The following is a 27,733-nucleotide window of genomic DNA, read 5'->3' as shown; positions in this document are numbered from 1 at the left end:
TCCTATGCAAATCAAGTTATCTCCCTAAAACCATGCTGTCTAAAACAGGAGTGTTACAGATGAGGTATTAATTTAGACCCAGCCCAGCAGCTACTCCCAGAGTAAGCAAGGCAAAGGGTGATGAGTAATTTCACCAAATGCAAAAACCCTACCCACTTTCTGCATCCTATACTCATGCGGTAAGGAATCCGGATTTATTACTACCCACTCTCACCAATGATTTCCTGGTCCCCTCGGGTTCTGGAGTATCAACAGTACTTATTGCCAACTGCCCATCCCCCATTAACCCCATGCCAGAAAGAAAAAGCATATACGCACCTTAAAATCTGTATTATTGATATATTCAAATACCAAAGCTGGGGTCTTTGACTGCAAGAGAGAATAGTAATGCCTTATAAGTATTCAAACAGTAAATGTGCTTTGCTTCTGTTGTACCGATCTATCCCCAAATCCCACTTAAATGAAAAAGGGATTCACTCATCAGGGAGAGCCTATTAAGAAAGTGTCCTCTTGAGACTATGCGTCTGGAATTTGCTTCAAAATAAGTGGGGATAGTGGGTGGTGGGAAAGTGGGTGGCAGGGAGATGAAAAACAAAGTTGGCCACGAGTTGCGGCACTGCTCAAGCTGACTGATGTGTGCAGGGAGGTTCATTATCTTACTCATTTTACTTTTGTAAATGGTTGACATTTTTCCCAAGTTGTTTTGTTTTGTTTTGTTTTTAAAGGAGATATATTCTCTGACCAACCTGTCAGTGGGCCTGGCACATTATTTGAAGAATTACGCTCTGCAGTATTCCAGTCTGCCAGCCACAAAAGGAGTGACATGTTTTCATCTTGGTTTGGCAAGCCAGATGCATTTTACAGAATTATCATATGTCTTGGGAATCTATCATAGGCCTTTTCAGGATCCAAAAGGAAAATATCTATGATTATCAATCAGCAGGCTATAATGTGAAATTACTGCCTTGGCTACATACCACTAGAGAATGTCTCAATTTACAAAGTAGATGTGATCCCCCTCACCCTCAAATTATACATAACCAAGTATTTCTAAAGTGCTATAATCTTTAATGCAGTGAATACAAAATGTCTAATATTTCCTTGTTAAATTTTTCAAATGCCAGATTTACTTAAGTAAGGTAAAATAATGTTCATTAACAGTAATAAGCTTTCAAAATTAGGAGAAAAGCAGGGCCTTAAAGGGTTATAGAAAATCACCTTAGAAATCTTTATGGCTAGAAAGTTTTGCTCAAGGAAGCAGGTAAAAGTCCCCTAGAAACAAGGCACAGTATGTGCACATGGGGCTTTGTCAGAAAGAGCAGCAGTCCCAGAAGTATTGGTCAGAGGGTTCCTCACTAGCCTGAAGGGGACAGGGCTTCATCAAGACCACCAGATCTCTACTGCGTGGGAGTGAGCCTACCTCCCTAAAACTTAGGGGAGAAGGAGGGCTCCCTCCATGGTTTCAATCCAATTTTAATTTACTCGTGTTCCATATTATATAAAACAAACACATGCCTTAAGCAACACATTATAACATGAGTAAGACAAGTTTCACTAAGTTCTACTAACTTAAAGGCAAAGTGCAGAGGCTGCTGCAACCGTAATATGTACTGGGTCACGCTGCAGGCCGTTTTCAGTGATGATGGAGTCCAGAGTTAGTCATTTTAAAATCAATCCAAACTCCTCTGTCTGGGATATATTTTTAATGGCAATAAGCTAGAATCTAGCATACAAGCACTCTTTTCAGTCTTCTTAGGGTCCCGAAGGCAAAATTTTCCCGATTCTTCAGTTTAACGATACTGTATGATCTTGAGCAAATCACCAAACCTCAGAGCCTTCAGCTGTCCTATCTGTACAGTGTAACAATGTGGCCAATCACAGCACCGACTCCAGTGGACTGCTGAGGACTGTCCTGAGGTCCAGAACAGTGCCCACCACAATAAGCAGTCAGCGAATGTTCACTAGCACACCGTTTCTTTATGATGTCTTCAGCAGACAGAAGCAAAGACCTACCTCTTCAACGAACAGCCAGCATGGGAGGATAGGAAAACAGGTGAAGTAGAAGAGATGAAGAACAGAAATGGGATGGGAGGTGGTACATAAACACTCTGGCTAGTCATCTCCCAAGAAAACAAAATTAAATAGCACATCTAAAAGGGCTCAAAGTAAGCGTTTTTAACAAAAATATTTAGTTGTATCAGAATATACAACACGAGCCCCAGGGGTAGACACTGAATTAAACTGTAGTAGGAGAAACAGCAAGATGCCTTCCTCAAAGGGTCTGTGGGGTTGTGATCTCTATGCCAGGTGTCCACGTGGAGATATTCGGTATTTCCCTCTGTAAGCCCAGACTTTCAGATGTCAGGCTTAATGAAGTGAAGCAAAATAAGGCCAACTGGAGGTAATAAGCTTTCAAAATTGGGAGAAAAGTCGGGGCTTAAAGAAGACATTCAGCAAACATTTGTGGGCTGAACAGGAACAAGGTAATAAACTGGGATAGGGATTTTTCTATACATACACTTTTAGGTTTCATAAAAGTGGTGGTGACTAATTCATCTTTGGGCCACCATGGTTTTTTCTGGCTTTCAAAACTATTCAGGAGTAGAAGATGAACACAGGCATTCCCAATACATAATGATGTTTCTCATTATTCTGACATTGTGTCACACCACGCACACATTCACGCGCTCACTTGTTCCTTCTCCCCCAACCGTCAGGCACCTACCACGGGGTCCTTCACAGTGTCAATCAGCTTAATGATATTTGTTCCACCACGAAGGTTCTCCAGAATCTTAACCTCTCGTTTTATCTTCTTTTTCTTCACTGGCTTAAATACACAAGAGTAATCGGAAGTGAGATTCCTTTTGAAGTTAATAAATAAAACCTTAAAACAATGTCAGCTAATCAAGTGGCTACCGGGCTATCTTGCACACCATGTCACGTTAGAGAGCGTGTCTAAATTAGAAAAGAGAAATCAAGATAAAAATGGGGACTGCCCTTGAGAATGTTTGAGATTAAGTTAAATACAGACTCATACAGCATATGTGTCAGATCTTTAGGTAGTTACATTCAGGTCACTCACAAATTTTGAATACCCATGTCATACTTTAAAAATAAAATGCCTAGATAACTGCCAAATGGAAGGCGTGCATTACAGCTCTGAACAGCTGTATATCATGCACTTGCAAATGGAAAAACTGAAACAAAATGGGGAGACACCTGCTCTTCCAATGAGTTACATGTAATTTTGTCTTCCAGGAGCGAAGACCAGTTCACTGACATCAAGTTACAAAGTTGTTTCCCAGCTGCTGGCTCCCATTTCCTGTTGCCACTCCCATTTCCTCAACATCTAGAATCTGAAATCAGCACAGATCTACTAAAACTCCCCAACACATCCCACTCCTAAAGAAAGGGATGACGGAGCAGCAGAGGAGAAAACGGGCATCTGATCCAGTACCGACTGGAAACCTCTACTACTTGCTAACCTTTCCATCTGCTAGGTAGCAAAATTAAAAATCACAATCAGAAATACTAGCATTACATGTGCTATTTTTTGTCTTGAAGAATTTGAAGAATGTAAGCAGTTCTGGAACAATAGTCACATCACAATTACATTTTATAAAGTACTCAGAACACTTAACTGGCATGTAGTAAGCACTCAATAAATGGAAGCTTCATTATTTTCATGTATTTAGTTAGTAACAACCACAAAATTCCTATGTAGTGGACTCAGCCTAGCTGAACCATTTGCCCAAGGTCCCACAGCTAATGGTGAAGGATGCGGGCAGGATTCAGATCTAGACAGTGCCTTTGTAGGCCTCCCTCTTGGCCACGCTGCTCTCATTTCCCAAGTGTGGCTAGGAGAGAAAGGGGACTGGGGAAAAGGAGTATTCGATCACCGAGACACTAGACACTGTTCTGGTAGCACGGGTAAAGAGAATCCAATGGGTTTTCAATGAAGTAAGATTTTAAAAGCCTGCGTGTGTGTGCTGGTGGTGGGAGGGGAGAGATATATACAGATGCCAGAGACATCGTCATCTTTTGCTGGTCACTAAGCTACAGCTCTGCACACATAACAAAACAGAGGGAGATTATGAAACACAGAGCACCTGCATCACCTCTAACGGGGTGTTTGACTGACAGGCTGGAATCTGGCTGCATTCTTCCAAGCCAGCTGCCACACTTATGTCCACTCTGCTTCGTCAGGGTTTGTGGGAGAGTAGATCTAACTACTGTGTCTCTCACCCACTTCTACTTAGGAATCGTACTCATTCCCTTTTTCATAATTCCCTTTTTCATAAAGCTCAATACTTTGGGGGAAATAAAGCACTCAAACATGAAGTACAATTTGATTAAAAAAAAAAAAAAAACAAAACAAAACCCAAAACAGCCAGAAAAGGACATACTACAAATACTACAAAGTAAGTAAGCTTCAAAAATGTCAATGTCAGGAAACAGACTGAACAACTGTTCCAGATTAAAGAGATATGACAACTGAAAGTAACACATGACCTGGGATTTTCTTTTGCTATAAAAAAATTACATGGACAATTGGCAAATGAGAACAGGGGCTGCAGATTAGCTAACAGCACTTTATCAATGTTAGTTTCTGATTTTTGATCATGGCACTATGGGGTTACATAAGAATTGTCCTTGGTTTTAGGAAATGCACACTACAGTAGGGATCACTGCAATTTACTCTCAAGCACATAACTACATGTGCTTATACACACACATATGTGTGTTTATATATAAAAGAGAGAAAAGCATAAAGCAAATGTTAACATTTGAGAAATCTGGGTGAAAGACATATGGGAATTCTTCTAACTTTTCTTTAAAGCTGAAGTTATATCAAAAAGTTAAAAGAAAAATAAAAGCTGGCTACTGTATCTATAAATTCAGCCAATGCTACCAGCATATTCAATGTAAGAAAATTCTAGAGTTGGAAAGCAGTTACAGATCTGTGAGAGGGCTCGCAGAGGAAAAAACACCCCACAGCCAGAGATCTGTATACACCAAAAACCTTCCTCTCCCCCTAACAGTGAATTAGTACCGGGGTAACCCATTAAGTTGCCTTTATGACGATGCCCCATATAAAGCCTTGCTTTTCCTTCCTGTTAGTCAGCAACAGGTCAGGCAGGGACATGGTTCCTGGACAATGCCACTAAGATTTAGGTATCTCTCATGATGTCCTAAGGTAACTTATGGAGCAAGAGAGTGTATTTTGCTACCCAACTATCACCTGTCCAACAACTTCCTCACCTAGAAGACTGGGGACAGCAGGCCAATTCTGAAGTGGCACAACAGACTCTCACAGTACCTGGAATCCTCACATCCTGACAAATGACCAAGAGATCATTAAAATGGAAAAGGGACCTACAACCCAGGACATTGCTCCAAAGCAAGGACATCCATTCTCTACAGGAACCAGACCACAGGGAACTTCCTTTTGCCTCAAGCTTATTCCTCTGAACCTGGGACATGCTTCAGAAGCTAAAAAATCAATGAGCTCCCTGGGAATGAAAGTGATCATTTTCAAGCTGTAAACAGAATGAGAGAGAAAAGGTTAGAATTTATAAAGGAAGACCCTTCACATCTTGTGGAAAACAGATCATGGATTTTATAGAAAAAAAAAAAAAATGATTTGAGACTGTAGCCCAGTGTTTGCATTCATCCACCTGCAGCTACAGAGAAAATATGCACTTCCCTCACAGTCTCATCATTTCATCCTGCTAGACAAAGTCTCTCCCAGTTAAGGTTTATTTATTCCAACTCAGAGAATATGTTTAAAAAGATTCAAAATGAATCAGTTTAGTTGTTTCCCAATATTCTTTTTAACTCAAAGTCTAGAAGAGAAAAATGGCAAAAAGCTAAAAAAAAAAAAAAAGAAAGAAAGAAAGAAAGAAATTAAAGCATTAAATCAAGTTTCAATAATAAATGAATTATGGCGCACACCTAGAGAGAACGTTTAAAAGGGAAAAAACTCAATTTGAAATTTTCTGTGCATGAGCTCAGAAAAGGAAGGAAAAGGGAAAGAGGGAAGGAAAAAACAAGAGAGAAAGGAAGAGAAAAAGAGGGGGTGAAAGGAAGGAACTTTCCCAACAGTTTCTGCCCACATGGTGGAGAGTCCCAGTGATTCAGTACAACCTTGTTCAACATAATCCAAAAATTAAGACTACTTCTTTCTCCCTATTGACCAACATTGAAAAACTTAAAAGACAAATTTAGTGATAAGTTGCTTAATTAATGAAGTCGATGATCTGTCCTACTTACTTAGGGCTGATTTTTTTAAAAAGCCAGATCTGAGAATGATTTCAACTACTAGCATTTGATTGTGATTGAATTTCTGAACTAACATATACACAAGGCTTAAGAATTAGGACCTCAATAAATCCCAGCAAATGTTAACAGGCAAAGTTCCATTTTAATTTCTTTCTAAGCACAACTGAATTAATAAATTCAAGACAGGCAGAAAGGTGGTTCAGAACTTGCAAATCTGGAACTACTCTGATTCCAGTGCCACAGTGACAACTGAGAGACTAGTTTTATCACCTGTAGTAAACAATCACAAAGAACACCGGTTGCCAGGGATGTGGGACAGAGTAAGAAAGGAAAGTTCAGCCTGGATGACAGCATTTATTTTACCATGTTGAGGCATCCCTCAAATCCACTGCAACTGACCCAAATATAAACATTATCTGAGTGGTGTTATTTCTTCACAGCAACTTTTCTCTTAGTCTTTCAAGTCCCTTTCCAATTATGTTATCGACTCCTTGAGACTGTTTTTGTCAGGATATGTGTGTGTGTGTGTGTGTGTGTGTGTGTGTGTTTTAATTTTAAAAAGCAAGGCATACAGCAGGCCTTTTGAATTTCATTGAGAGAACGGTATTGTCTTTTCTACTCCTGGTTTTGCCCTCTGAAATCATTCATGTAGCCCAGCTGAAATGCTGTTATTAGAACCATATTTTATTGCTTTCTATGTGCAGGCACTGTTTTAAGCACATTTAATCCACCTCTAACAGTATTCTGAGAGGAGTTCCTATTGGCGCAATTTTACATGAGGGCGCTGAGGCAGAGTTTAAATACCTGCTCAAGGTCATAGAGTTGCCAGGTGTTGGGAAAGCCCATCTGAATGCAGGCAGTCTACTTCCAGGGCTACTTTTGGGAAAGGAACACTGTGTAGATGACTAAAACACTGTCATGTACCTACCCATCTCTCCTGATCTAAATAAACATTTAATTCTCCCAACAACCCTCTGAGTTCCACAGGAAATGTATATCCATTTTATAGATAGGAAAACAGAGTCAAGTGGATATAAAGAGGAAGCTGGTTCTAGAACCCAAGTCTCCTGCCCTCCATTTATAGCAATACTTAACACTATACTGCCCTCATGATGAGGTGGCAGATCCTAAAATCAGGCTCTAGAAACTATCTACAGCCATGCTATACACATAAAAAATGGGTCCTCTATGCCAAGATACTCTTTTTACACATGGCTCACTCTCCAACAAACTCTAATATATTAGAGGGATAAAGCTGTTAGCTCCAAAATCTGGCAAGTTATCAGGATGAGGGAACTGTATGGGTTAATAAAAGTGTAAAAGCACTGGTTATTGTGGCTTCAAAGCAACAAAGTAGCATTTCACAATGCATTCACCATGCTGCTGCAGACTCAAACCAGAGAGCCCCTGGCTGGGTCCCTGTAGCTCTCTGGGTATTCATCTATTCTGTACTCCATCTAGTACCCATCCAGGTCAAGCATTTCCTAGAAGAATAAGTCCCCAAAACCATTAGAAACAAATTCACTTGACTTCTAGTGAATGTTTATCCATCTTTCCAGGGTAGTTCAATACCTCAAAAAGTCAAATATCCAGCAAATGTCATTAACTGCTCCTCACAGCTACAAGATTCTATGAAGGACATAGGACCCTAGTGCTTTCTCCCCCTAACCATGTGACCCTGAGCAAACTGTGTGCTCTGGGTCTCAGTTTATCTGTAAAAAGGGTTTGGGTCCTAAGGTTTCTCTGCTCCCTTATTTCGTGATTCTATTTCAACACACTCTCAAGCTCAGACCCTACAACCACAATATTGGAAACAGCACTAGGGGTCCCTGGGTGGCTCAGTCGGTGGGGCATCCGACTCTTGGTTTCAGCTCAAGTCATGATCCTGGGGTTGTTAGATGGAGCTCCACATTGGGTTCTGCACTCCGTGGAGAGTCTGCTAGAGATTCTCTCCCTCTGCCCCTCCCCAACCCTGCTCCTGCTTGCACACATGCGTGCTCTCTCAAATGAAATAAAATCTTAAAAGAAACAGCACTGACTAGTTCACACAATTTTTAAAATTTATACTATTTGATGTTAGTAACACTTTAATAATACAATTTTAACTACTTTTATACCATAAAACATTTGTAGGAATGAAAAAGAATAAAAAAAAATTTAGAAAAATCAATACTAATGTCTTGCTTCAGGAAAATGACATCTTGGTGTACTTGCCTAACATAGTACCTTGAGGGAAAACACCTACCACCGGAGAAAGCAGAAATACAAGAGAAAGCTGAGCACCAGCATGCATGAACATCACTCTGATATGACCTAGACAGTCACCGGCTCGCTCTGAAGTAACCCCACAAGACGGGTCACTGGCAGGCCTCCCATCCTTCTTTTCCCACTACTTCCTCACCACACAACACTTAAGAAACATCTACAAATATGCTAAGCACACTTAAAAAGTAAACTTATATTACCACCATTCTTTTTTTAATTTGTGGATTAACTGCTGGGGGTCAAAATGGACTTATCCAACTCTTCATAAGACTACCTTATACTCGCTTACATGAGAATTTCCAAGTCAGGGCAGCATGGGTTCAAAACACTGTACACGTTTATTCAAAAATGGTATTGCTCTTAACTTCTATTTAGGAAATAGGGAGTTTTCACTTGAAGGAACACAAGAACGGCTGAAATCTATACACAGGTGGTGTCCACAAAACGCTACAAGTTGTCCAAAATGGCCAAATGCTTTTATTTCTGTGTATACCCTCCTAAGTGGTACTACAAAGGAACTGAGCAATGGACTTTTCAAAATCAAAAGATGAAATTTTGGGCACTGAAGTAACTTTCTCCCCTCCTATGTTAATCCTTCCCACCCCCCCCCTTCTTTTTTTCCTTAAAACAATTTTGGTCAAAAAAGATGTAACATTCCTATTAATTGGAACATTTTAAGATTTCAAACTCACAATTTCACTTCAAAATAGAGAGTAAAATTTTGCTCACCGACTTCTAAATTGCTAAAACTTCTAAAGAGTTCCAATGTGTTTTGACCAAAAAATCTACAGTTGCAAATTAAATGAGAGAATTCTGTGGTCATTAATTCATGTGACCATTCTCTTTTACTGCAAAGAACTGAAGGAAAATGTTACTGACCAAAAAGGAAGACAGCCCTGTCTTTAAGGAATATACCTACAGCCATCATGTGTATGTGAGCACCCTTCCTGCAGTTAAAGTACAGTAGTAGGCCTTTTATGAAGAAAGCTTTTTTCTAGATTCCTCTGAATTATAAGCAGCTGGAACTCTGTTAAGGGCCTAATTTCCTATGACCAAATACTGTAACAAAATATATTAGTCATAACTTATCTGAACAGGGGTGACAACTTGGGATCAAGACACTGTCCTCTTAAAAAAAAAACAAAAAAAACCCCCAATACTTTTAATCCACTTTAATTCAGCCTGTGAAAACGAGAAAGCCACAATATCATTAGTAGTTTCTTACCTATCCTTCAGCTAAAACAAAACCTAGACAGAAATGCCACAGGGCTTTAAAAAAAAAAAAAAAAGAAAGAAGTGAGGGTGGTTTTCACCAGTGGCAACAAAGTTGGTTCAGGCTGTATCCTGAAAAGAACTTGTATGGAAAAGATACAAGAACACTTCATTAACTAGAGCATCAAAGGAGCCTTCCAAATCTTATTCCAGAACACAGGACCTTATTCTGAGGATCTTACAAACCTCCCATTAAAATGAGGGGAGACAGAGAGAGAGAGAGAGAGGAAGAAATAGGAAACAGGAGTTCTGGCTAAGGGTCATTTCAACATAGTGGTATCAGGTAAGTAAGTTTTCCTGTCCTTAGGTTTCTTGCCTGTAAAAGCAGGCTTCCATTTTGGGTTCCCTAAGCATATCCTGCGACTCGCCAGGGGGAAAACTATCCAGGAACGGATGCTATGAAGATCTCTAGAAGGAAGACTAAAGAGCAATGCGATGTTCTCATGAATAAACGTACTTTCACTTACATATATACCTAAAGCCATTCCTCCAAAAAAGACACGACAGGAAGTTACACACTTATTCTAAAAATGCTGCTACTGCATAAAAGTTTAGTATTTTTTCTGAAATTGTTCTGGAGTCAGCACTTCATTCTTTCAAATGCACAGCAGTGGAATACGGATATTCCTAAGTTCAATTTTATGCCTTGCTCACTCCTAGAAGGATTTAAGCAGCTTATATTAAAAACATTTATGCTCATGTATAAAGGAAAAAATCATATGGTGACTTCCCTGAAAGGAATGTTTCTTTAAATATTTATACTTGTAAAGAAAAAAAAAAAAGACCATGTGATTTTTTGAGGTCCAATTCACATCTGGGGAAGAGGGGAGTCAAACTCCCCATCTTCAGTATCAATTCCTCACTTCTCACTCCAGTGCCTCTGATGGCACAGATAACTTTGCCTACTTCTCTCTACTTCAACTCTGCTTCTTCAACACTGGGTTCAAATGGCACTGAGTAACAAAGCTGATCACTTTTCTGAAAACTGATTTTCAGACAGCATAAGCCTGACCCCTAATATTAAACAGGGACACAGCTACCCTAACTCTGTCCTTAACACACAAAAACAGCTCTCCAATCCCATATCCTTATTCACTGAGCCTCTGGAAAATGGCCACATCGGATATCTTGTATATGCAAAAGTGTTTATATTATTCACTCTTTAATCTTTTCAGTATTTCACTAAATGACACGTGCACACACTAAGTGATCTGGCAACGATGAACACCCTTCACAGATTCTAAGAATTACTTTTTTTTTGTACACCCTATCAAACATTATTAAAGCTATCCAACCAGTTACCTAAAGGAGAATTTAGCCAACTCTTCATGCTCATTAAGATCATGTCTTCACCAAAGAGACCATAAAAGACATATCTTTATTAAACTCAAGCAGACTAAACCAGACCCTAAGACTGTTTGTTCCAAGTATTAATTTTAGTGATTGTAAGTGTACTCCTTACCGCTCCCAATTTCACTTTAACTTCTTGATAAGCAACAGTGAACCTTCTGGGCACTACTGGTTCGCCATATCCAACCCCACCTGACACACTCTTACTGCCAGAGAGAAGAAACAACTGATCAGCCACTGAGGTGTTTCCACCCAAGCTTCAAATTCATCTTTGGAGCTCCTCTCATTTCTTTCAGCTCTCCTTCTGGAATAATTTCGAGCACCAAGGGTAACAAATCCCACACTCAAGGAACCCCTCAATTGACAGGATCTTCACTGGAAAAGGTTTTCTTTCATCTGAATCCCTATCTCCTGTTTTAACAAATGAACCCTTTGGAATTTTCACTTTGGGAGCCCACAATGACATTTCAGAACATGTTCCCGAACGACCATGCTTAGATTTGAAACAGGTCTACGGAGGTACTTCAAAGTTCACAGGAAAACGGGTGGGAGGAGTAGTGAAGGGACATCAGACAGAAACATATGTGAAATGAGAGCTTGCACTGCTCGTTCTACAATGCGGCTGAAGTTTACGTCCGGACCAGTGAACCACATTTTTAATGCCACTCATAAGACACTCACCTTGAGAATTTTTACAACCACTCTCTCATTGTTGGTGATGTTAATGGCCTCAAATACTTCACTATACTTTCCCCGACCAAGTTTTCGAACCAGTTGGTAATCATCTTGATTACTGTGAAAGGCAAGAGTGACACATAAATGCCAGGACTTGGGATTAACCAAGCCTATGCCCACTATACACCCCCATCCAGCCACTTCCATTAATCAAGTGTTGGAAGCGTCTATACATCAGGACAGGACTCATTCCCTAAATGAAAGTCACAACATAAACTTGGCTCCTTTCACTCTGCGCACAGTTCCTAACCTAATTGGTCCATCAGAACTTGGGGAGCAGAGGTAGGAAGGCACGGCTCTGAGCCAATCTAGAAGGGTGAGCAAAGCATTCATCGTGGAGGTTCAGAGGGTGCCCCGCTGCCTGGAGCTCCACAGCAACCGCCTTGTATTTCACACCCCAAAGGTACCAGCGCCTGCTTTGGAAATGTGGATGTCTTTAAAAGATTTCCTCCCACCCAGCCTCATTTCAAAAAACTAAAAAGGCAAGAGAATTTTAATAGCTCCAGAGGACAGCTGCTGACTGCCCACCCCAAATAGAAACCCAGAAGTGTAAGGAGGAAGGGCTGCTCCCTCATTTCCACCAGGCTTCAGTCCCTGGACCTTACACTTCTCAGTAAGAAAGCATCCCTTGGGTAAGGGGGAGAGAGGGGTGCGCAAGGCGGGGAGAAGGGGAGACAGAAGAGGACATGTGCGGCGGGCGGCAGGGGAGGGGGCTCTGCCTCCTACCCCAGACCGGAGAAAGCGCCGGCCAGCGGCGGGGCGGAGGGGAAGGCAGACAGCGGGGTGGGGGACCAGTGCGGTTTGCGCCGGGGAGCGGTCGGGCGGGGGTGGGGGAGGCGGCGGCGGCTTTACCCCCAGCTCGGGACGTGAGCCTCATAGTCCCAGTACTCGCGGCTCCTCAGGCTGTTCACCTCGGCGTAGACCCGGGCCCTGCTGCCCGCGGCCGGGCCGGGCATGGCGGGCGGGACCGGGGGGCGCCGCGGGGCGCCGAGGGCGGCGGCGGCGGCGCGGCGGGGGGCGCGGGGCGGCTGGCAGAGGAGGCGGCGGGCCGCCGGGCGCCGGAGGAGGAGGAGGAGCGCGGCGGCAGGCGGCCACGCCAGGCCGGGCCCGCGGGGGCGGGCGGGCTGGGGGCGCGGGGGGCTCCGGCCGAGCCGGCCGGGCCCTGGAGCGGCCGGCGGGGCGGCGGGGAGGGCGGCGCTCGCGCTCCGCGGCGGCCTCCGCTCGGCTCGCGGCTCCGAGGCGGCGGCGGCGGCGGCGGCACCAGCAGCGGCGGCCGCCGGCCGGGAAAGGGACAGCGGCGGCGGCGGCGGCGAAGAAGGAGGAGGAGGAGGAGGAGAAGGAGGAGGAGGAGGAGGAGGAAACCCGGAAAAGGGGCCGCGCTCACTAGGAGCGGCCGCCGCCCGGCCCGGGGCCGCCCAGCCTCACAGCGCCCCCTGCAGCGCGGGGGGACCGGCCGGGCGGCGCCGGCCCCGCCTCCGGCCCCGCCCCCGCCCCGCCCCCGCCCCGCCCCCGGCCGCCCGCCGCCCCGAGCCCCTCCCAGAGCTGCCCTGCTAAGGGGACGCGGGGGCGCCCGCCACAGGTCCTCACTCAGGCGCTGACCGCTGCCTTGAGCCTTACCCTTCGCGGGCGCTTTCAGGACTCTCCTGGCGACCCCTGCCTCAAGCCCTCCACCCTCTCGTCATGCAGAGGTTACCCGCCCCATACTGACCCCGTTCTGACCCTCCCGTCAACCAACCCGTCCCCATCAGGTCTCTCCCGATGACTCACTCTTACCCCTGAGAACATCCCTCACCTCAAGATTTCTTCTTCCCTCCCGGAGACACCTCCTCTTTCTCCGATGGATCCTGCCCTATCACCCAGGATTCCTCAACCTCAAGACTCCCCCTTCTCTCTTCAGCCAGAGCCTTCCTTCCTCACAAAACCCCTCTCTTACACGAGCCCCTAATTCCCTTCCAGAGCCTTCCCCGAGAACCCACCGAATGCTTACTTCTGTCACTTGGTTAAGCTGGAGTGGGCCAGGTAGCTCGTTGTAAAGTTCCCATTTTTTCCTCTGTAATTAATAAGCGGTATGTGCGGAGGCACTTTGAGACTATGAACATGTCCTGTTTTGGGGGGAAGGATAGAGCAGAAGAATAGTGAGTCCTCCCTGAAGGGACCTGCGAGCGGTTGGGCATGGACGGAGGGTGAGGTTGGCCTGGCAAACTTTGCCCTGTTTTATCATGTTGCTTTTTAGCTCCTGACTTTCTTCTCTCTTTGATCTTCTGGACCTTTCCTTTGTCTTGCTTTCCCCTTCCACATCCTTTATCAACAGCACTTCCCACTGGAGCTCTGACTCCAGTGCTTTTTTATATTCTGTTTTCTAGGTGGAACCCCGCTTCTCCTTCTTATGGTTAAGAGCATAAACTGTAGAGTCAGATCCACCCAGGCTGAATCCTAGTTGTGCTGCTTATAAACTGTGTGACTTTGGGCAGATAACTTAACCTCTCTGTGCTGCAGATTTTACAGCATAAAAGCAGTAATGGCCTTCTTCTCAGGGCTATGGGGAGACTTAGACAAGGTAAACCAAGTAAAACACTTAAAACAGTGTCCAGCAGTTACCAGGTACTCAGTACCATTGTTAGCAGATCCAGACCCCTTTTCCTATCATTTTTCCCTTCCTGAGACCACCACGTGCCCAGCTTTTGGTTCCTTCCATCCTCCAAGTTTGGCCATGTTTGCCTCTAATCCCTCCATCCCCACCTTCCCGTGCCTGCCTTCTTTCTCCTCCTCAAGTCTCAAATTTAAGGCTCATTTCATTTACTGGAATGTAGATTATATCTAGTTGTAAACATGGAACGACATGAGTTCAAGGTCCTCCTACTCTGACATCTTCCCAAGCAGTCTTTAAGTTCATTTTGTAATTTAATTTTTTTAAAAATTATTTTGGGACACCTGGCTGACTATGTCGTTAGGCATCTGCCTTTGGCTCAGGTCATGGTCCCAGGGTCCTGGCATTGAGCCTCGCATCAGGCTCCCTGCTCAACAGGAAGCCTGCTTCTCCCTTTCCCACTCCCCCTGCTTGTGTATCCTCTCTCGCTGTGTCTCTCTATGTCAAATAAATAAATACAATCTTTAAAAAAATTTTTTGGGGGGGGCACCTGGCTGGCTTAGTTGGAAGAGCATGTCACTCAGTCTCGGGGTTGTGAGTTTGAGCCCCATGTTTGGTGTAGAGATTACTAAAAAAAAAATAATAATCAATTTAAAAAACGCTTTAAAAAAAGATTGATTTATCTATTTGAGGAAGGGAAGGAGCAGAAGGGAGCGGGAGTGGGAGAATCTTTTTTTTTTTTTTCCAAGGGAGTGGGAGAATCTTAAGCTGACTCCTGACTGAGTGCAGAGCCCAAAATGGGGCTTGATCTCACAGCCCTGAGGCCACGACCGGAGCTAAAATCAAATGTGGGATGCTCAAGCGCTAGGCCACCCAGGTGCCCCATATTAAAAACAAAAAATTAATGGATTTTCTATTTAAATCTATAATTTTTTTAAAGGTAAGCTCTACACCCAATATGGGGCTTCAACTCACAACCCCACAATCAAGAGTCGCATCTCTATGGACTGAGCCAACCAGCCAGGCACCCCTTTAAGTTCACTTTAAATGGCAGAGTTGATACTTCTCTATCTCATCATTCTATCCTTCGGAAAGCTGCATATTTTGTAATTGTAATTCTCTCTCCTCCAGTGTAAAAACAGCATCAGAGCAAGGACTGAATCTGAATGCTCACCACTGGCTCACCAGCATTTGCCGCATTTAGAGGCTTTCAGCAAATACGGTGTTACCCTACAGATCACTAACTGATTAGAAAGTGGAGGTCACTGCTGTAACCACGAGTCAAATTTAACATCATCAATAAAGGACCAACGGACCCTGTAAAGTGATGCACCAAGAAGGGACAAGACATCTGCCCAAAATGCTTAACTTGAATCTCATTATGAGGACACAATCAGACAAATCCAAACAGGGAAACATTCTGCAAAACAGCAAAGTCTGGGTTTCTTCGAAACTGTCAGTGTCACAGGAGAAAACAACACAGAAGAAAACAAAACTCCGGAACAGTGTTCTTGATTAAAGGAGCCTGAGAGAAAGAACTCTGTAATTCTGCGTCCCATCCTGAATGAGGAAGGTAGGAAGGAAAGGAGGGAGGGAGGGAGGGAAGGAGAAATACAGCCAAAAGGACCCTAATGAATGGGACTCCTGGGGCAATTGGAACATAGGATGTACATTACATAATAGTATTGCATCAGTGTTAAATTTTGTGAGTCTGAGGGTTATCTTGTGGTTATGAAGGAAAATCTCTTGATCTTAGGAGTTACATGCCAAGTGTTTAAGGATGAAGTATCATAATATCTGCGACTTCTTCTCAAATGGTTCTCCAGAGAAACGTGGGTTCCCTAGGGCCCAAGCGTACATGGGGAGAGGGGAGCAATTAGGGCAGAAACATTGATAGTTGTAGAATATAGTTGAAGACTACATGAGATCACAACTTTTTGGTAGATTTGAAATTTTCAAAACAATAGCTGGAAGACGATAAACAAAGCATTTATAGAGTAAGTGCACTTTGGAATTTAAGTCCGAAACCTCTAAACCTCTCTAAATGTCTTCCATGCAAGAAGGCACAAACATTCTCCAGCTCTTAATGCCGCATTTGGATTTTTTTTTGGCAAGTCCCTGTGAACTAGTCTAGGCCAGAGGTTTTAATCCGGAGCCCTTGAATGAGCCTCCTGGGTCCAGGAATGCATCACACAGTAGGCAAAACGTGTGGGTCACTGCATATGCATGTGTGTGTACATGTGTGCATTCTTTCCTTAGCATCCATCAGATACTCAAAGGACACTGTGACCCCAAAATGGTTCCAAACCCCTGGTCTGACTACTAGGTCCAAACCCAGGGGGAGTCCCATTCCTCACCTCCACCCCTTTCCATGTCTGACCCCACACATCCTCTCTGCACCTTCCTCTCATCCCTCAACACCTAACCCACACCCATCTCACGTAACCTGCTCTCACACTTGCTGGGATGCCAAGGATTCACCCACACATCACTCTGGTGCAACACACTCCTGGATTTGGCTGGCACTTCACTAACTCAGCCCTGAAACCTGCACTCAGTCCTCCCACAGCCACACTGAGTATGTTTTTATGATGTGTTGGTGGGTAGGTTGGGCTCCCTATGGCCTTGGTGGAGACCTACCACCTCTTCTTCCTGCCAGCCCACCATACAGTGTATGAATTAAGATTGGCAGCTGGGGATGGTACCAATGCAGTCCTCACTGGAGTAAGTCACATCAGGATATGGAGAGGGACAGACCGGTAGCTCTGCAGGGTTGGGTGACAGTGAACCATAATTGATTTCCCCTAATTACTATGTGTGTGTGGGTTTAGGGGTGAGTTCAATCCAGGATTACACAAGGGAGAATGAAAGAGAGCATCTTGGGTCAAATAGGTCAACAATTTCATACCAACTCTTATGCTCCCAAAGTCTATCTAAACACACACACACACACACACACACACACACACACGCCACAAAAATGTAAAACCCTCAGAAGAATACCTTCTAGCTTCACAAGGTCTATTTCTAAAACATTTGAGAGAATTCAGGCTTTTATCTTATATGGCTGTTTCTAAGAACTTAGCCTAAGAAAATAATATAAATTATGATCAAAGAATTATTAAGAGTGCTGACAATTCACATGTTCAGTATCACTGAAACTTGCAAAAACCCTGAGGCTAAAACCCATTGAATTTGTACTTTAAATGGGTGAATTATATAGTATGTGAATTATAGCTCAAGAGAGCTATTAAAAATGCTGAGGTTGGAGTTGTAAGGATCCTGTTTTTGCAGTTGAGGAAACCGAGACTCTAATGACATTGGAGAATTGAGGCAGAGAATGGATTTGTTCCAATTTTAGTATATGTGCTGCCGAAGCGAGCACCAGAGAATGGATTTGAATCAAGGCCTTTCTGACCACCAACTCCATTTCTGTAATCCTTTTCTAATTCCACACATCCCCCTCCCAAAAGACCCAAAGACATTCATCATGAAAATCATGAAAGATAAAACAACTCAAATATCCCAAATTGCAGGACTGCTTAAATAAATTGTGGTATATCTCTACAGTACAATATTGGGCCCCATGAAACATGATGATTATCCTGAAATTTTAGTGATGCAATAAATTTTATCATATATGTTTTTTAAAAAGGGTTATCTATTTAGTTTTAAAAGATTTTATTTATTTGTTTGAAAGAGAGAGAGAGAGAGAGAGCATGTAAGCACAAGTTGGGGGAGGAGTAGATGGAGAAGGAAAAGCAAACTCCACATTGAGCTTGGAGCCTGACATGGGGCTCAATCGCACAACCCTGAGATCATGACCTGAGCCAAAATCCAGGGTTGGACGGTTAACCGGCTGAGCCACCCAGGCGCCGCAAAAAGTGTTTTATCATTAAGCAGAATAACACCACCCTCCCTGCCTTGTTCTCCAAAGATAATCTACTCCCTAATCTCTGTAGCTTGTGAATTTGTGACTATGTTACCAAACTCCGAAAAAGAGACTTTGCCGATGTGATTAAATGCAGGATTTTGAGATGGAGAAATTATCCTGGATTATATCCAGGTGGCTTTAATGTTGTAGGTGTCCTTAAGGGGAGGCAGGAGCATCAGAGGTAGATGTGGTGATGGAAACAGTAGTCAGGAGGGTGTGATTACGGCTTTAAAGAAGGAAGGGGGCCATGGGCCGAGGACTGTGGGCAGCCTCTAGAAGCTGGGAAAAGGCAAAGACACAAAGATCTCACCTAGAGCCTCCAGAAGGAATCCAGCCTTGCCAACACCTTGATTTTAGTTGAAAGAGACCCATTTTGGACTTCTGAGCTCTTGAACTATAAAATTATAAATTTGTGTTGGTTTATGCCACTACGTCTGTGGCAGCAATAGGAAATAGGAATAGAAATAGGAAATTCACTCAGTGGTATACGGTTACTCAACATTTACCGGGAAACGCACAAGTCCGTGAAAGTTGCCCTTCTTTGCCTTTCACATTCCCAAAAGTTGGCGTGTATCCTCCAAGGTCCTTTGCTATGTATGTAGTAAGGACATAGACTACAATCCACGTTCTTCTGTATTGCTTCGCTTAGTCTCAAAGCAGGGTACTGAAGTGTATGTATAGATTTAGCAGGTAAGTTCTCGGGCACATAACAAATGCATAGGGAAAGAACTGGAAGGAAATACACTAAAGTGCATTTGAGTCTTTTATAATCAGAAAAAATGACCGATGTTTACAGGTTGTTGACTACCCTAGCCCTTCCCCAAACAACTTGTGAGTTAATGGAGGCTTTTTCCTGGTTGGGAAGGGAATAGATGGTAGGACAGTAAGGTCTTGAGTTCTCTCTGTAAGGAAGGGGTCTACAGGGAATGAGGGTCCTCACCTCGGGGTGTCTTTGAGGCTCCAGACAGTTGAATGAAATATGTTAATTAGGTCCCACTGGCAGCAATTCACCTCCATACATTTATCTGCAACTTGCTTAGGGCTATCACTTTTTTATTCTTTTTTTTCCCCCTAATTATCCTTACGGTGTGACCCACTCTGCCCTCTACCCAGAAAGTGCCTGTGAGGGGACTGAGGTGGCAGTTGTGGTGGGGGGAGATGGGGCACAGCCTGCCCAGGCTAGAAGTGATAGAAATAGAAATTTTCATCTGGTTCTTCAGTGAGATCCCCTTTATTCAAGGTTGCCCGACTGGAAAGGGGGCACACTTTTAGCCCCCATTCCTCAAAACCATTTTTGTTTTTTTTTTTAAGATTTTATTTATTTATTTGACAGAGTAGGAGCACATAAGCAGGGGGAGAGGCAGAGGGAGAGGGAGAAGCAGGCTCCCCACTGAGCACGGTGCCCGATGCGGGGCTCAATCCCAGGACTCATGACCTAAGCTGAAGGCAGATGCTTAATCAACCAAGCCACCTAGGTGCCCCAATACCCACCTATTCTCAGAAGCTTGGTGAACTCAGATTCTCCTAATACTCTCAGGGAAGGATGGATAAGATCACTTGGGCTAAAATATGAATAACAGCTCTTTAAAAGGGTTAAGGAGGGTCAGGACTAAGAGATTTTGCAGAATGGGTCCTTAATCCTGGATGGGGGAGGGGTATTTTGGAGGGAGGGTAGATGGTACTTCTCTGGGGGCCACACCCACTCAGGGAGGTTGTGGGAGGCATTTGGAGGGAAGTGGGCTAACCTCCAAAGTAGCAGGTGCCACGCCCATGGTAAGGCCACTGTATTTTGTGGAGCTTCATCTGTTTCCTGCCCAACTGCTCTTCCAAACTGTCCAGAATCACCATCACCTTTCATGCCCCATCTGTCACCAAGCCAGCTGGCTTTCTGTCCAGATGACCACTCACTTCTAGCCTCCAGTCTGGGTGCCCGTAACCTTTGCCCTGCTTTAAGCCCACATCATCTCCTCGGGCATCGAGAAGGTCCTTTTCTGAAGTGATTTCTGGGCTGTCAGACTCCCCACATGATAACTCAGGGTCCTTAACTGGGGTAGGTGGCTAGGACTCAGTATGCTCATAAACTTGGATGAAAATTATTATATCCTTATTCACAAACCTTTAAATGAAATTAGCATTTCCTTCCATGATGGATATAGTAAACGCTCAAAAACAAAAATAAGAACAAAGCACATGAGCTGTACCTGGGAGTCTGTCACCACTAGAAATCACAGATATTCGCTTACCACTTTGCAGTTGGTGTTAAAGCAGAAAAGTTTGCTGCCTAGAAGGACCAGCTACTCTAACTGTTGGAGGCAAAAGAACATGCAGGAACCTCCCAACGTTAGGCTTCCCCTCCCCTAGGTTTTAGCTCCCACTCTTCCTCATCTTAGGGCATCTGTTTAGAAGATTCTGAGCCTGAGATTTCATAGCTTTTTATTTCTGCAATAGATACTAATGACTATACCAAGGAATTAAAAAAAAAAAACACCACAGAACAGCAGTAACAATAGTAACAAAACTAAAAGATGTTGCACCTACAGGCTCTACTCTTTGTTCTAGGAAACACATCATTTCTGGGTCCTTGGGGAAGTCTTCTTGTTTGACTGGAAGATGGCCTGGGAAGCCCAGATGCTAGTGATGGGCCTTGGGAATGCTGCAAGGCTCGGCTGCCCTCAGTGGGCACAGAGGACCACAGAAGTCCTCACGGATGAACTGCCAGCCCCAGAAAGCACAATCCAAGCCCAAGAAGAGAATCCAAATTCCGCACCCCTAAGGTGGGATCAATCACTTCACTGAGAAAGTGGAGGAGGGGATGCCGGTGACAGTGGCAGAGATGGTTGGGATAAGGTGGTCCTGGCCGGTCCTGGTCGGTAGCATTGGTGGAACCATTGCGGAGTCAGGCAGGGACTCACCTTAATTGGAGCAAGAATCGTGTTATGCCAACACCATAATCCTTAGACCCTATTCTAATTTTTCCATTTGCTCCAGTGATGTCCTTTAGAGCCAAAACATCTCTGCTAAAGCATGTTTACTAAACCATGTTTAGTTGGCACTGTTTAAAAGTGGAGAAATATGGACATATAATGTATTAGTTTCAGGTGTATGACATAATGATTCATACATGTCCGTACCATGAAACAATGACCGTATTAAGTCTGATTAACATCCAATGCCACACATAGCTACAGAGTCATATTTCATTCATCTTTCTTGGTTTAGAGCAATTCCTCCATTTCTTTTCAAAGATTATTATCAGTTATTTTGTAATCTGTTTTTTTTTAATTTTTTTTTAAAGATTTTATTTATTTATTTGACAGAGAGAAATCACAAGTAGATGGAGAGGCAGGCAGAGAGAGAGAGAGAGAGAGAGAGGGAAGCAGGCTCCCCGCCGAGCAGAGAGCCCGACGCGGGACTCGATCCCAGGACCCTGAGATCATGACCTGAGCCGAAGGCAGCGGCTTAACCCACTGAGCCACCCAGGCGCCCCTGTAATCTGTTTTTTGATTTGGGGTTATCTAATGTTTTTTCATGATTTGATTTAGGTTATATATCTTTGACAGAAATCACAGAAATAATGCATATCATAGAAAAATGTATATATAATCACCAAAATAACGTATGTATGACAGAAAAAATATATAAAATGTATATATATTTATGTATTATCACAGAAATAATGCTGCAGGGATGCCTGGGTGGTTCAGTAGGTTGGGCATCTGCCTTTGGCTCAAGTCATGATCTCCAGGTCCTGGGATCCAGGCTGTGTCGGGCTTCCTGCTCAGCAAGGAGTCTGCTTCTCTCTCCCTCCTTCTGCCTCTCCTAATCGCTTGTTCTCTCTCTCAAATAAATAAATAAAATCTTAAAAAAAAAAATAACGTAGTTTAAAAAAATAATGCTGTGTACTTCTCATTGCCTCCTATTAGATGCTGAACAATTTCTATTTGCCCCATCACTTGAGGTATTAACTTCAATCACTTGATTAGCATCTGCCAGATTTCTCCACTGTAAAGTTACTCTTTTTACCTTTTTAAGAACTATTTTATGGGGAAATATTTTGAAAACTGTGTAATTAACCTGGTCCTTATCAAACTACTTATTTATGTTGGCAGGGACTCAACGGATTCCTAGTTTATTCAGTGAATTGTAATTGATTCTTGTCATTAGGTATTTTGATATTCAAGCTGTCCTTTATTTGGCTAATGGGGGACCCTTCGAACTAGTTCCTGTATCCTTTTGATGTGTCATACCATCCTTTGAGCACTTTCTTAGGTTGTTTGTTTGTTTTTTGAGAGAGACAGAGAGAGCGTGCACGGAGAGAGGGAGAAGCAGACTCCCTGCTGAGCAGGGAGCCTGATGTGCGGCTCAATCCCAGGACCCCGGAGTTAGGACCTGAGCCAAAGGCAGATACCCAGCTGGCTGAGCCATCCAGGCATTCCAGCACTTTCTTAGTTTTTGGCACAAAGAATGTTCCAGGCTCCTCTTGAACTTTCCCTGCCCCCGGCCTGGAATCAACCATTTCTCCAAGGGATCCTGATTGCTTTTAGTAGGGAATAATATTTGGAAGTCAAGATCTGGGCATGAGGTGTATTCACTGTTATTGGACCGTTGCTCCCAGGCCTTCTCCCATGGCCTGAGCTATAGATTACATGTATGTATGCACACGTGTGCGGGCGCACATACACACACTCACGCGCACACACACACACCCATTTCCATCTGTATTTATTTCTATATCTATCTGTGTCTATTGAAAACCATGAGTTCACTCCCTATCTCTGATTCCAATCTATCACCACAGAATTCATTCTAGTCTTCTCCCTTGCTATATTTGTAACCCTCTTTTCTGACAGTGAGCAATCTGGCGTGTGCAGGACTCTTTTAGATGGAGGAGGGAGCGCTAAGAAATGTCTCTCTAGGAGGTGACATTGAAGCTGAGGCTCAAAGGGAATGAGGGCAGAAGCCATGTAGATTCTGGGAGAACAGTGTTCTAGGCAGAGCACTGCAGTCCTGGTGGCCCTGAGCAGAAACAAGCTCCTGTGTCTGAGGAGCAGCTGGATTCCTGTGGCTGAGCCTGTGGGCAGGTGATGTGAGCCAGGTAAGAGAAGGAAGTTCAGGTAGCGCTTTGTAGACCATTCTAAGGACATTGGTTTTAATAGTGACAAAGATAGGAAGCCGATGGAGCATTTCCAATACAGGAAGGCTGTTCTTTGGTGAAGGATTGCTCTGACTGCAAAGTAGGGAGGCAGGGAGACCAGCGGGAGATCTGCAGGAAGACTGAGAGGAGGCGTTGGCTGGGAAGGTGGTGAGAAATGGTCAGATTGGGGAATTATTTTGTAGGGGAAGCCAACAGGATCTGGGTGAGATTATAGATGTGGCACGTGGAGTGTGAGAGATGGGTGGCAGGACGTGGGCTCTGTAGGCTTGTTACATAAATAAAAGGGGAAAAGTATCTGCAAAGCACTTAGTACCCCTCGTGGACTGCCCTAAACTAATTACAATCCCTGTTTATCACTGATAAATGAAGGTGCAGGTGAAGGGCCCGCAGATCCAGCGCTGACCCGTTCCTGGCATCCTGGAATGCTACCTCTTGAGCAGAGCTACCCCTTTGCCACCAGAACTCCTTCCCATCCCTCCCCACCCTGTCCAGTGAGTCAAAACACCCACTTGCTCCAAGCCCTGTCTTGGCAGGGTGTGGGTTGGCATCTGATAAGCTCATTCGCAACCAGCTGTTGACTTCTTGCAAGATGCCTACCCCTCTCAGAGGTATTCACATTTTCAAAAAGGTGGCAACTTGTTTACTGAGTTTGGGGATCTGGTGGGATCTCTGACAGTGACTCTGAGTGATGAAGGAGGTCATTTGTTCGTGGGCAGCACACAGATGACTCCTGGCAGCAGTTGGAGACATTCTTGAAGGGGCCCAGCCCAGGGGCAGACTGCGTGTCTCCTCTCTCTTGTCTCACACAACAATCCTGGGTATTTACTGCCTCCTTTTACCATGAGGATGATGTGGTCCGTGTTTGGCCAGGAAATTATGCATTCTAGATGCTTCCTCCTGGGCGGGTAAGGTTTGGTCTAAGCCTCCTACCCCTTTTGGGAGCTCCCATCTGTGGAATGGCTCAGTAGGACTGTCTTCACTCATCTATCAGACTCAACCCACAGTAGAGGCTTAGAACCATGAGGCCACTGTGTTCCGCTCCTCAGTTGTATGCAAAACTGTTTTCTGTGCAAGACTGATTTAAGAAGAAAGACCATGAAAGCATCATGTTATGACTTCACACCCACTAAGATGACTGTCATCAAGAAGGCAAATGATAACAAGTGTTGCAAGGATGTGGAGAAATTGGAACTCCAGTTCCCCACCCTATGCTGTAGGTGGGAATATAAAATGGCAAAGCCACTTTGGAGAGCAGCTTGGCAGCTCCTAAAGAGGTTAGGTATTAGTTACCATAGGCTAAGAAATTCCACTCCTGGTAGATATGCAACGAAAACATAGATCCTCACAAAAACTTGTAACTCAGCTTTATAGCAACATTTTTCCTCATAGACAAAAATGGAAACAACTCATATGTTCATTAACTGATAAAAATGGGGGTGTATCTATCCAGCGACATATTATTCAGCAACAAAAAGGAATGAAGGAGTGATGCATGCTATACCATAGATGGACCTTGAAAATATTGTGCTAAATGAAAGAAATGAGACACAAAAGACCCCCGTGTTGTATGATTCCATTTGTAGAAAAGGTCGTTCAGAAAAAACTAATACATAGAGACAGGATGTAGATTACCAGTGGCCAGGGGCTGAGAAAAAATGGGGAGTGACTGCCAAAAGCATTTCTTTTTGAGGCGAAAGAAATGTTTCAAAACTGATTGCATGACTGTGCATATACCAGAAGCCATGGGATCACACATTTTAAATAAGTGCAGTATGTGAATTGTATCTGGCTAGGTACAGTGACTAATTGGAAATACCCAGGTCTCTGGGGACCAGGCTTACCTCCTTAGAATGTAGGTACAGGGGAGGAACCTGAGGGATACCCACATCCCCACAGAAACCATCGCCACTTTCCCTTTGGGAAATATTACAAAGAATTTGTTTGGGAACCAGGGAAAAGAATGAGAATATTAAGAAAAATTGTCCCACACTTGGAAACAAGGTGAAAAGAGGACTGCACATCCTTTCAGTGTAGACTGACCACCCTGGGATTATTTCATTATCGGGGGATATACTTCTGTTGGACTTGAACTTTCCTCTCGACTGGGGCCCCTATTCTGTAAGGCTGTGTGCTAATTTGTAGAATTTGTTTGGTGGAGATGCAAATGAGTTTTCTCTGGAAGGATAACCTAAAAGGTTATGGTTTTATTGCCTGGTAGGAGAGAAGTCCTTTTTGCCTCAAACCTAGCACACTAATTTTCATATGTCTTTCTTGATGGACTATATAACTTCTTTTCCTCTACTTCTCCTATGTACCAGTTTTTACCACCCTGCTGATTCCCTCATTATATCTGGGGTGGGTGCTCATTTGTCTGAGGGTGCCATGTTTTTAATGTTCTCAAGTTATACTTTGACAGGCAACAGAGGTCATTTGCTGTATTTTGACAATGGTACAGGCAAGGGATCTCCTTATCAGTACCATCAAACCCAAGCAGCAGTAAGGCAGAGTCGTCTGGGTGCACAGATAAGGGGTTTTTCCAGGGCCACCTGGATGGCTCAGGCATCCGTCTTCGACTCAGGTCATGATCTCAGGGTCTTGGTATTGAGCCCCAGTCAGGCTCCTGCTCAGCGGGGAGCCTGCTTCTCCCTCTCCCTCTGCCTGCTGCTCTGCCTACTTGTGCTCTCTCTGTCAAATCAATAAAATCTTAAGAAAAAAAGTAATTCCAAAGGAAATCTGGTGCTTAAAGCAGGAAGAGATATTACAAAGTTACCATATATTTTTAAAAGATTGTATTTATTTATTTGAGAGAGAGAGAGAAAGTGAGAGATCACAGAGAGGGGAGGGGGAGGAGAAGCTGACTCCCTGTTGACCAGGGAGCCTGAGGTGGGACTCAATCCCAGGATCATGAGATCATGACCTGAGAAGGTACTGATAAATAGAAAAGAAGACCGGAAGGCTGTCCAAATAATCACCAAAATTATGTTATCAGTGATTATCTGGAAGGGATCTGGAGAAAAGATTCTGATTTTCTATTTATAGAAATGTATAGATAGATAGATAGAGATATATGTATATATATCTGTATACATTTGTGTGTGTGTATATATATATCTATTATATATAACATGATCCATTTTTTAAGGTAAACTATACAAACAGGTACTAGTGCCTGCTTTTGTGCATAATGAGGCATTATTGCAGGAATTTCTATTAGGAGAAAAAATGGAAACATGGCACTGTTAGTTGAAATAACAGATTGAGGATATGTATTTTCCTTTGCCTCCTCCCCAAAGCCCAACCAAAATCAGAGTAAATGAACCAAACAGGTATCAGCTCACAAAAAACCAAAAGACCAGGAGATAGGACAGTAGCAGATGAGAGGTGTAGACAAATTTGGGGGTGGGTGGAGAGCAGACGAGGAAGTGGAGCTGAAAATGTACACAGAAGACCGAGCCAGCAAGCAGCCGTAGGCCGGACATGCTCTGCCCAGCTCGTGCATCTGCACAGGGCAGCCCCCAAAAGAAGCAGGACAATTCATGGACCAAAACCCAAAAATGCCAGGAACTGAATCAAAATGATGTGTCAGAGGTGGGGAGGGATTGCCAACAGAAGCACTGCTAAAACCTTGTGTGAGAAGCTGTGGCAGGTTGGATTTTCTGGGGATGACCACAGCCATATCTCCCATTGCACATGATGGGTTCTACAAGATGACTGTGACACCCTTCCTATTGGGAGATGTCATCTATGTTCTCTCCCCTTGAACGGGACAGGCTCGTGACTCGCTTGTGACCACAGAACACAGTGGGTGGTGACACTGTAATTTCTGAAGCAGGGACTCTTGCGAACCCTAAGCCTCCATTTAAGCAGTGAGAATGTCCCAAGACCATGATGCTGTGAGGAAACCCAGATGGAAGAACCCATGGAATGACCCCGAGAATGGGTGTGGGTGGGGGTGTGGGTGGGTGTGGAGAATTGAGAGAGACAGAGACAGAAAGAGACAGAGATATAGATGCCTGGCCCCTGTTATTCCAGCTTCAATCACCTCATGAGAGATCTGAAACCAGAAATGCCCATTCCGAGTTTTTCCCAAATTCTCTAGCCTCAGAAACTAGGAGAGATTTTAAAAAATGCATATTGTTGTTTGATTAGTTTT

At 43.9% G+C, this 27,733-nt stretch overlaps 2 protein-coding genes across 2 annotated transcripts in view; one reads left to right on the top strand and one right to left on the bottom strand.

The window, feature by feature from the left end:
• CSNK2A2 (casein kinase 2 alpha 2) overlaps window positions 1-12,880 on the bottom strand; it is a 37,532-nt gene extending 24,652 nt beyond the window's left edge. The window contains exons 1-4 of the mRNA XM_044256047.1: window positions 12,757-12,880; window positions 11,851-11,962; window positions 2,726-2,827; window positions 319-369 (exon numbers count right to left, since the gene is read on the bottom strand). Of these exons, the coding sequence (XP_044111982.1) occupies window positions 319-369; window positions 2,726-2,827; window positions 11,851-11,962; window positions 12,757-12,860 (369 nt within the window). The 5' untranslated portion in view covers window positions 12,861-12,880. The remainder of the gene's footprint in view (window positions 1-318; window positions 370-2,725; window positions 2,828-11,850; window positions 11,963-12,756) is intronic.
• Window positions 12,447-27,733, top strand: part of CCDC113 (coiled-coil domain containing 113) — a 58,510-nt gene continuing 43,223 nt past the window's right edge. The window contains exons 1-2 of the mRNA XM_044256046.1: window positions 12,447-12,517; window positions 15,623-16,064. The gene's annotated coding sequence lies outside the window, so the exon portion shown is untranslated. The remainder of the gene's footprint in view (window positions 12,518-15,622; window positions 16,065-27,733) is intronic.

Source organism: Neovison vison, chromosome 7 (assembly GCF_020171115.1).
Source record: "Neovison vison isolate M4711 chromosome 7, ASM_NN_V1, whole genome shotgun sequence".
Classification (NCBI taxonomy): Eukaryota; Metazoa; Chordata; class Mammalia; order Carnivora; family Mustelidae; genus Neogale; species Neogale vison.
Note: the sequence above shows the minus strand (reverse complement) of the source record. Positions and strands in the feature narration are given on the sequence as shown.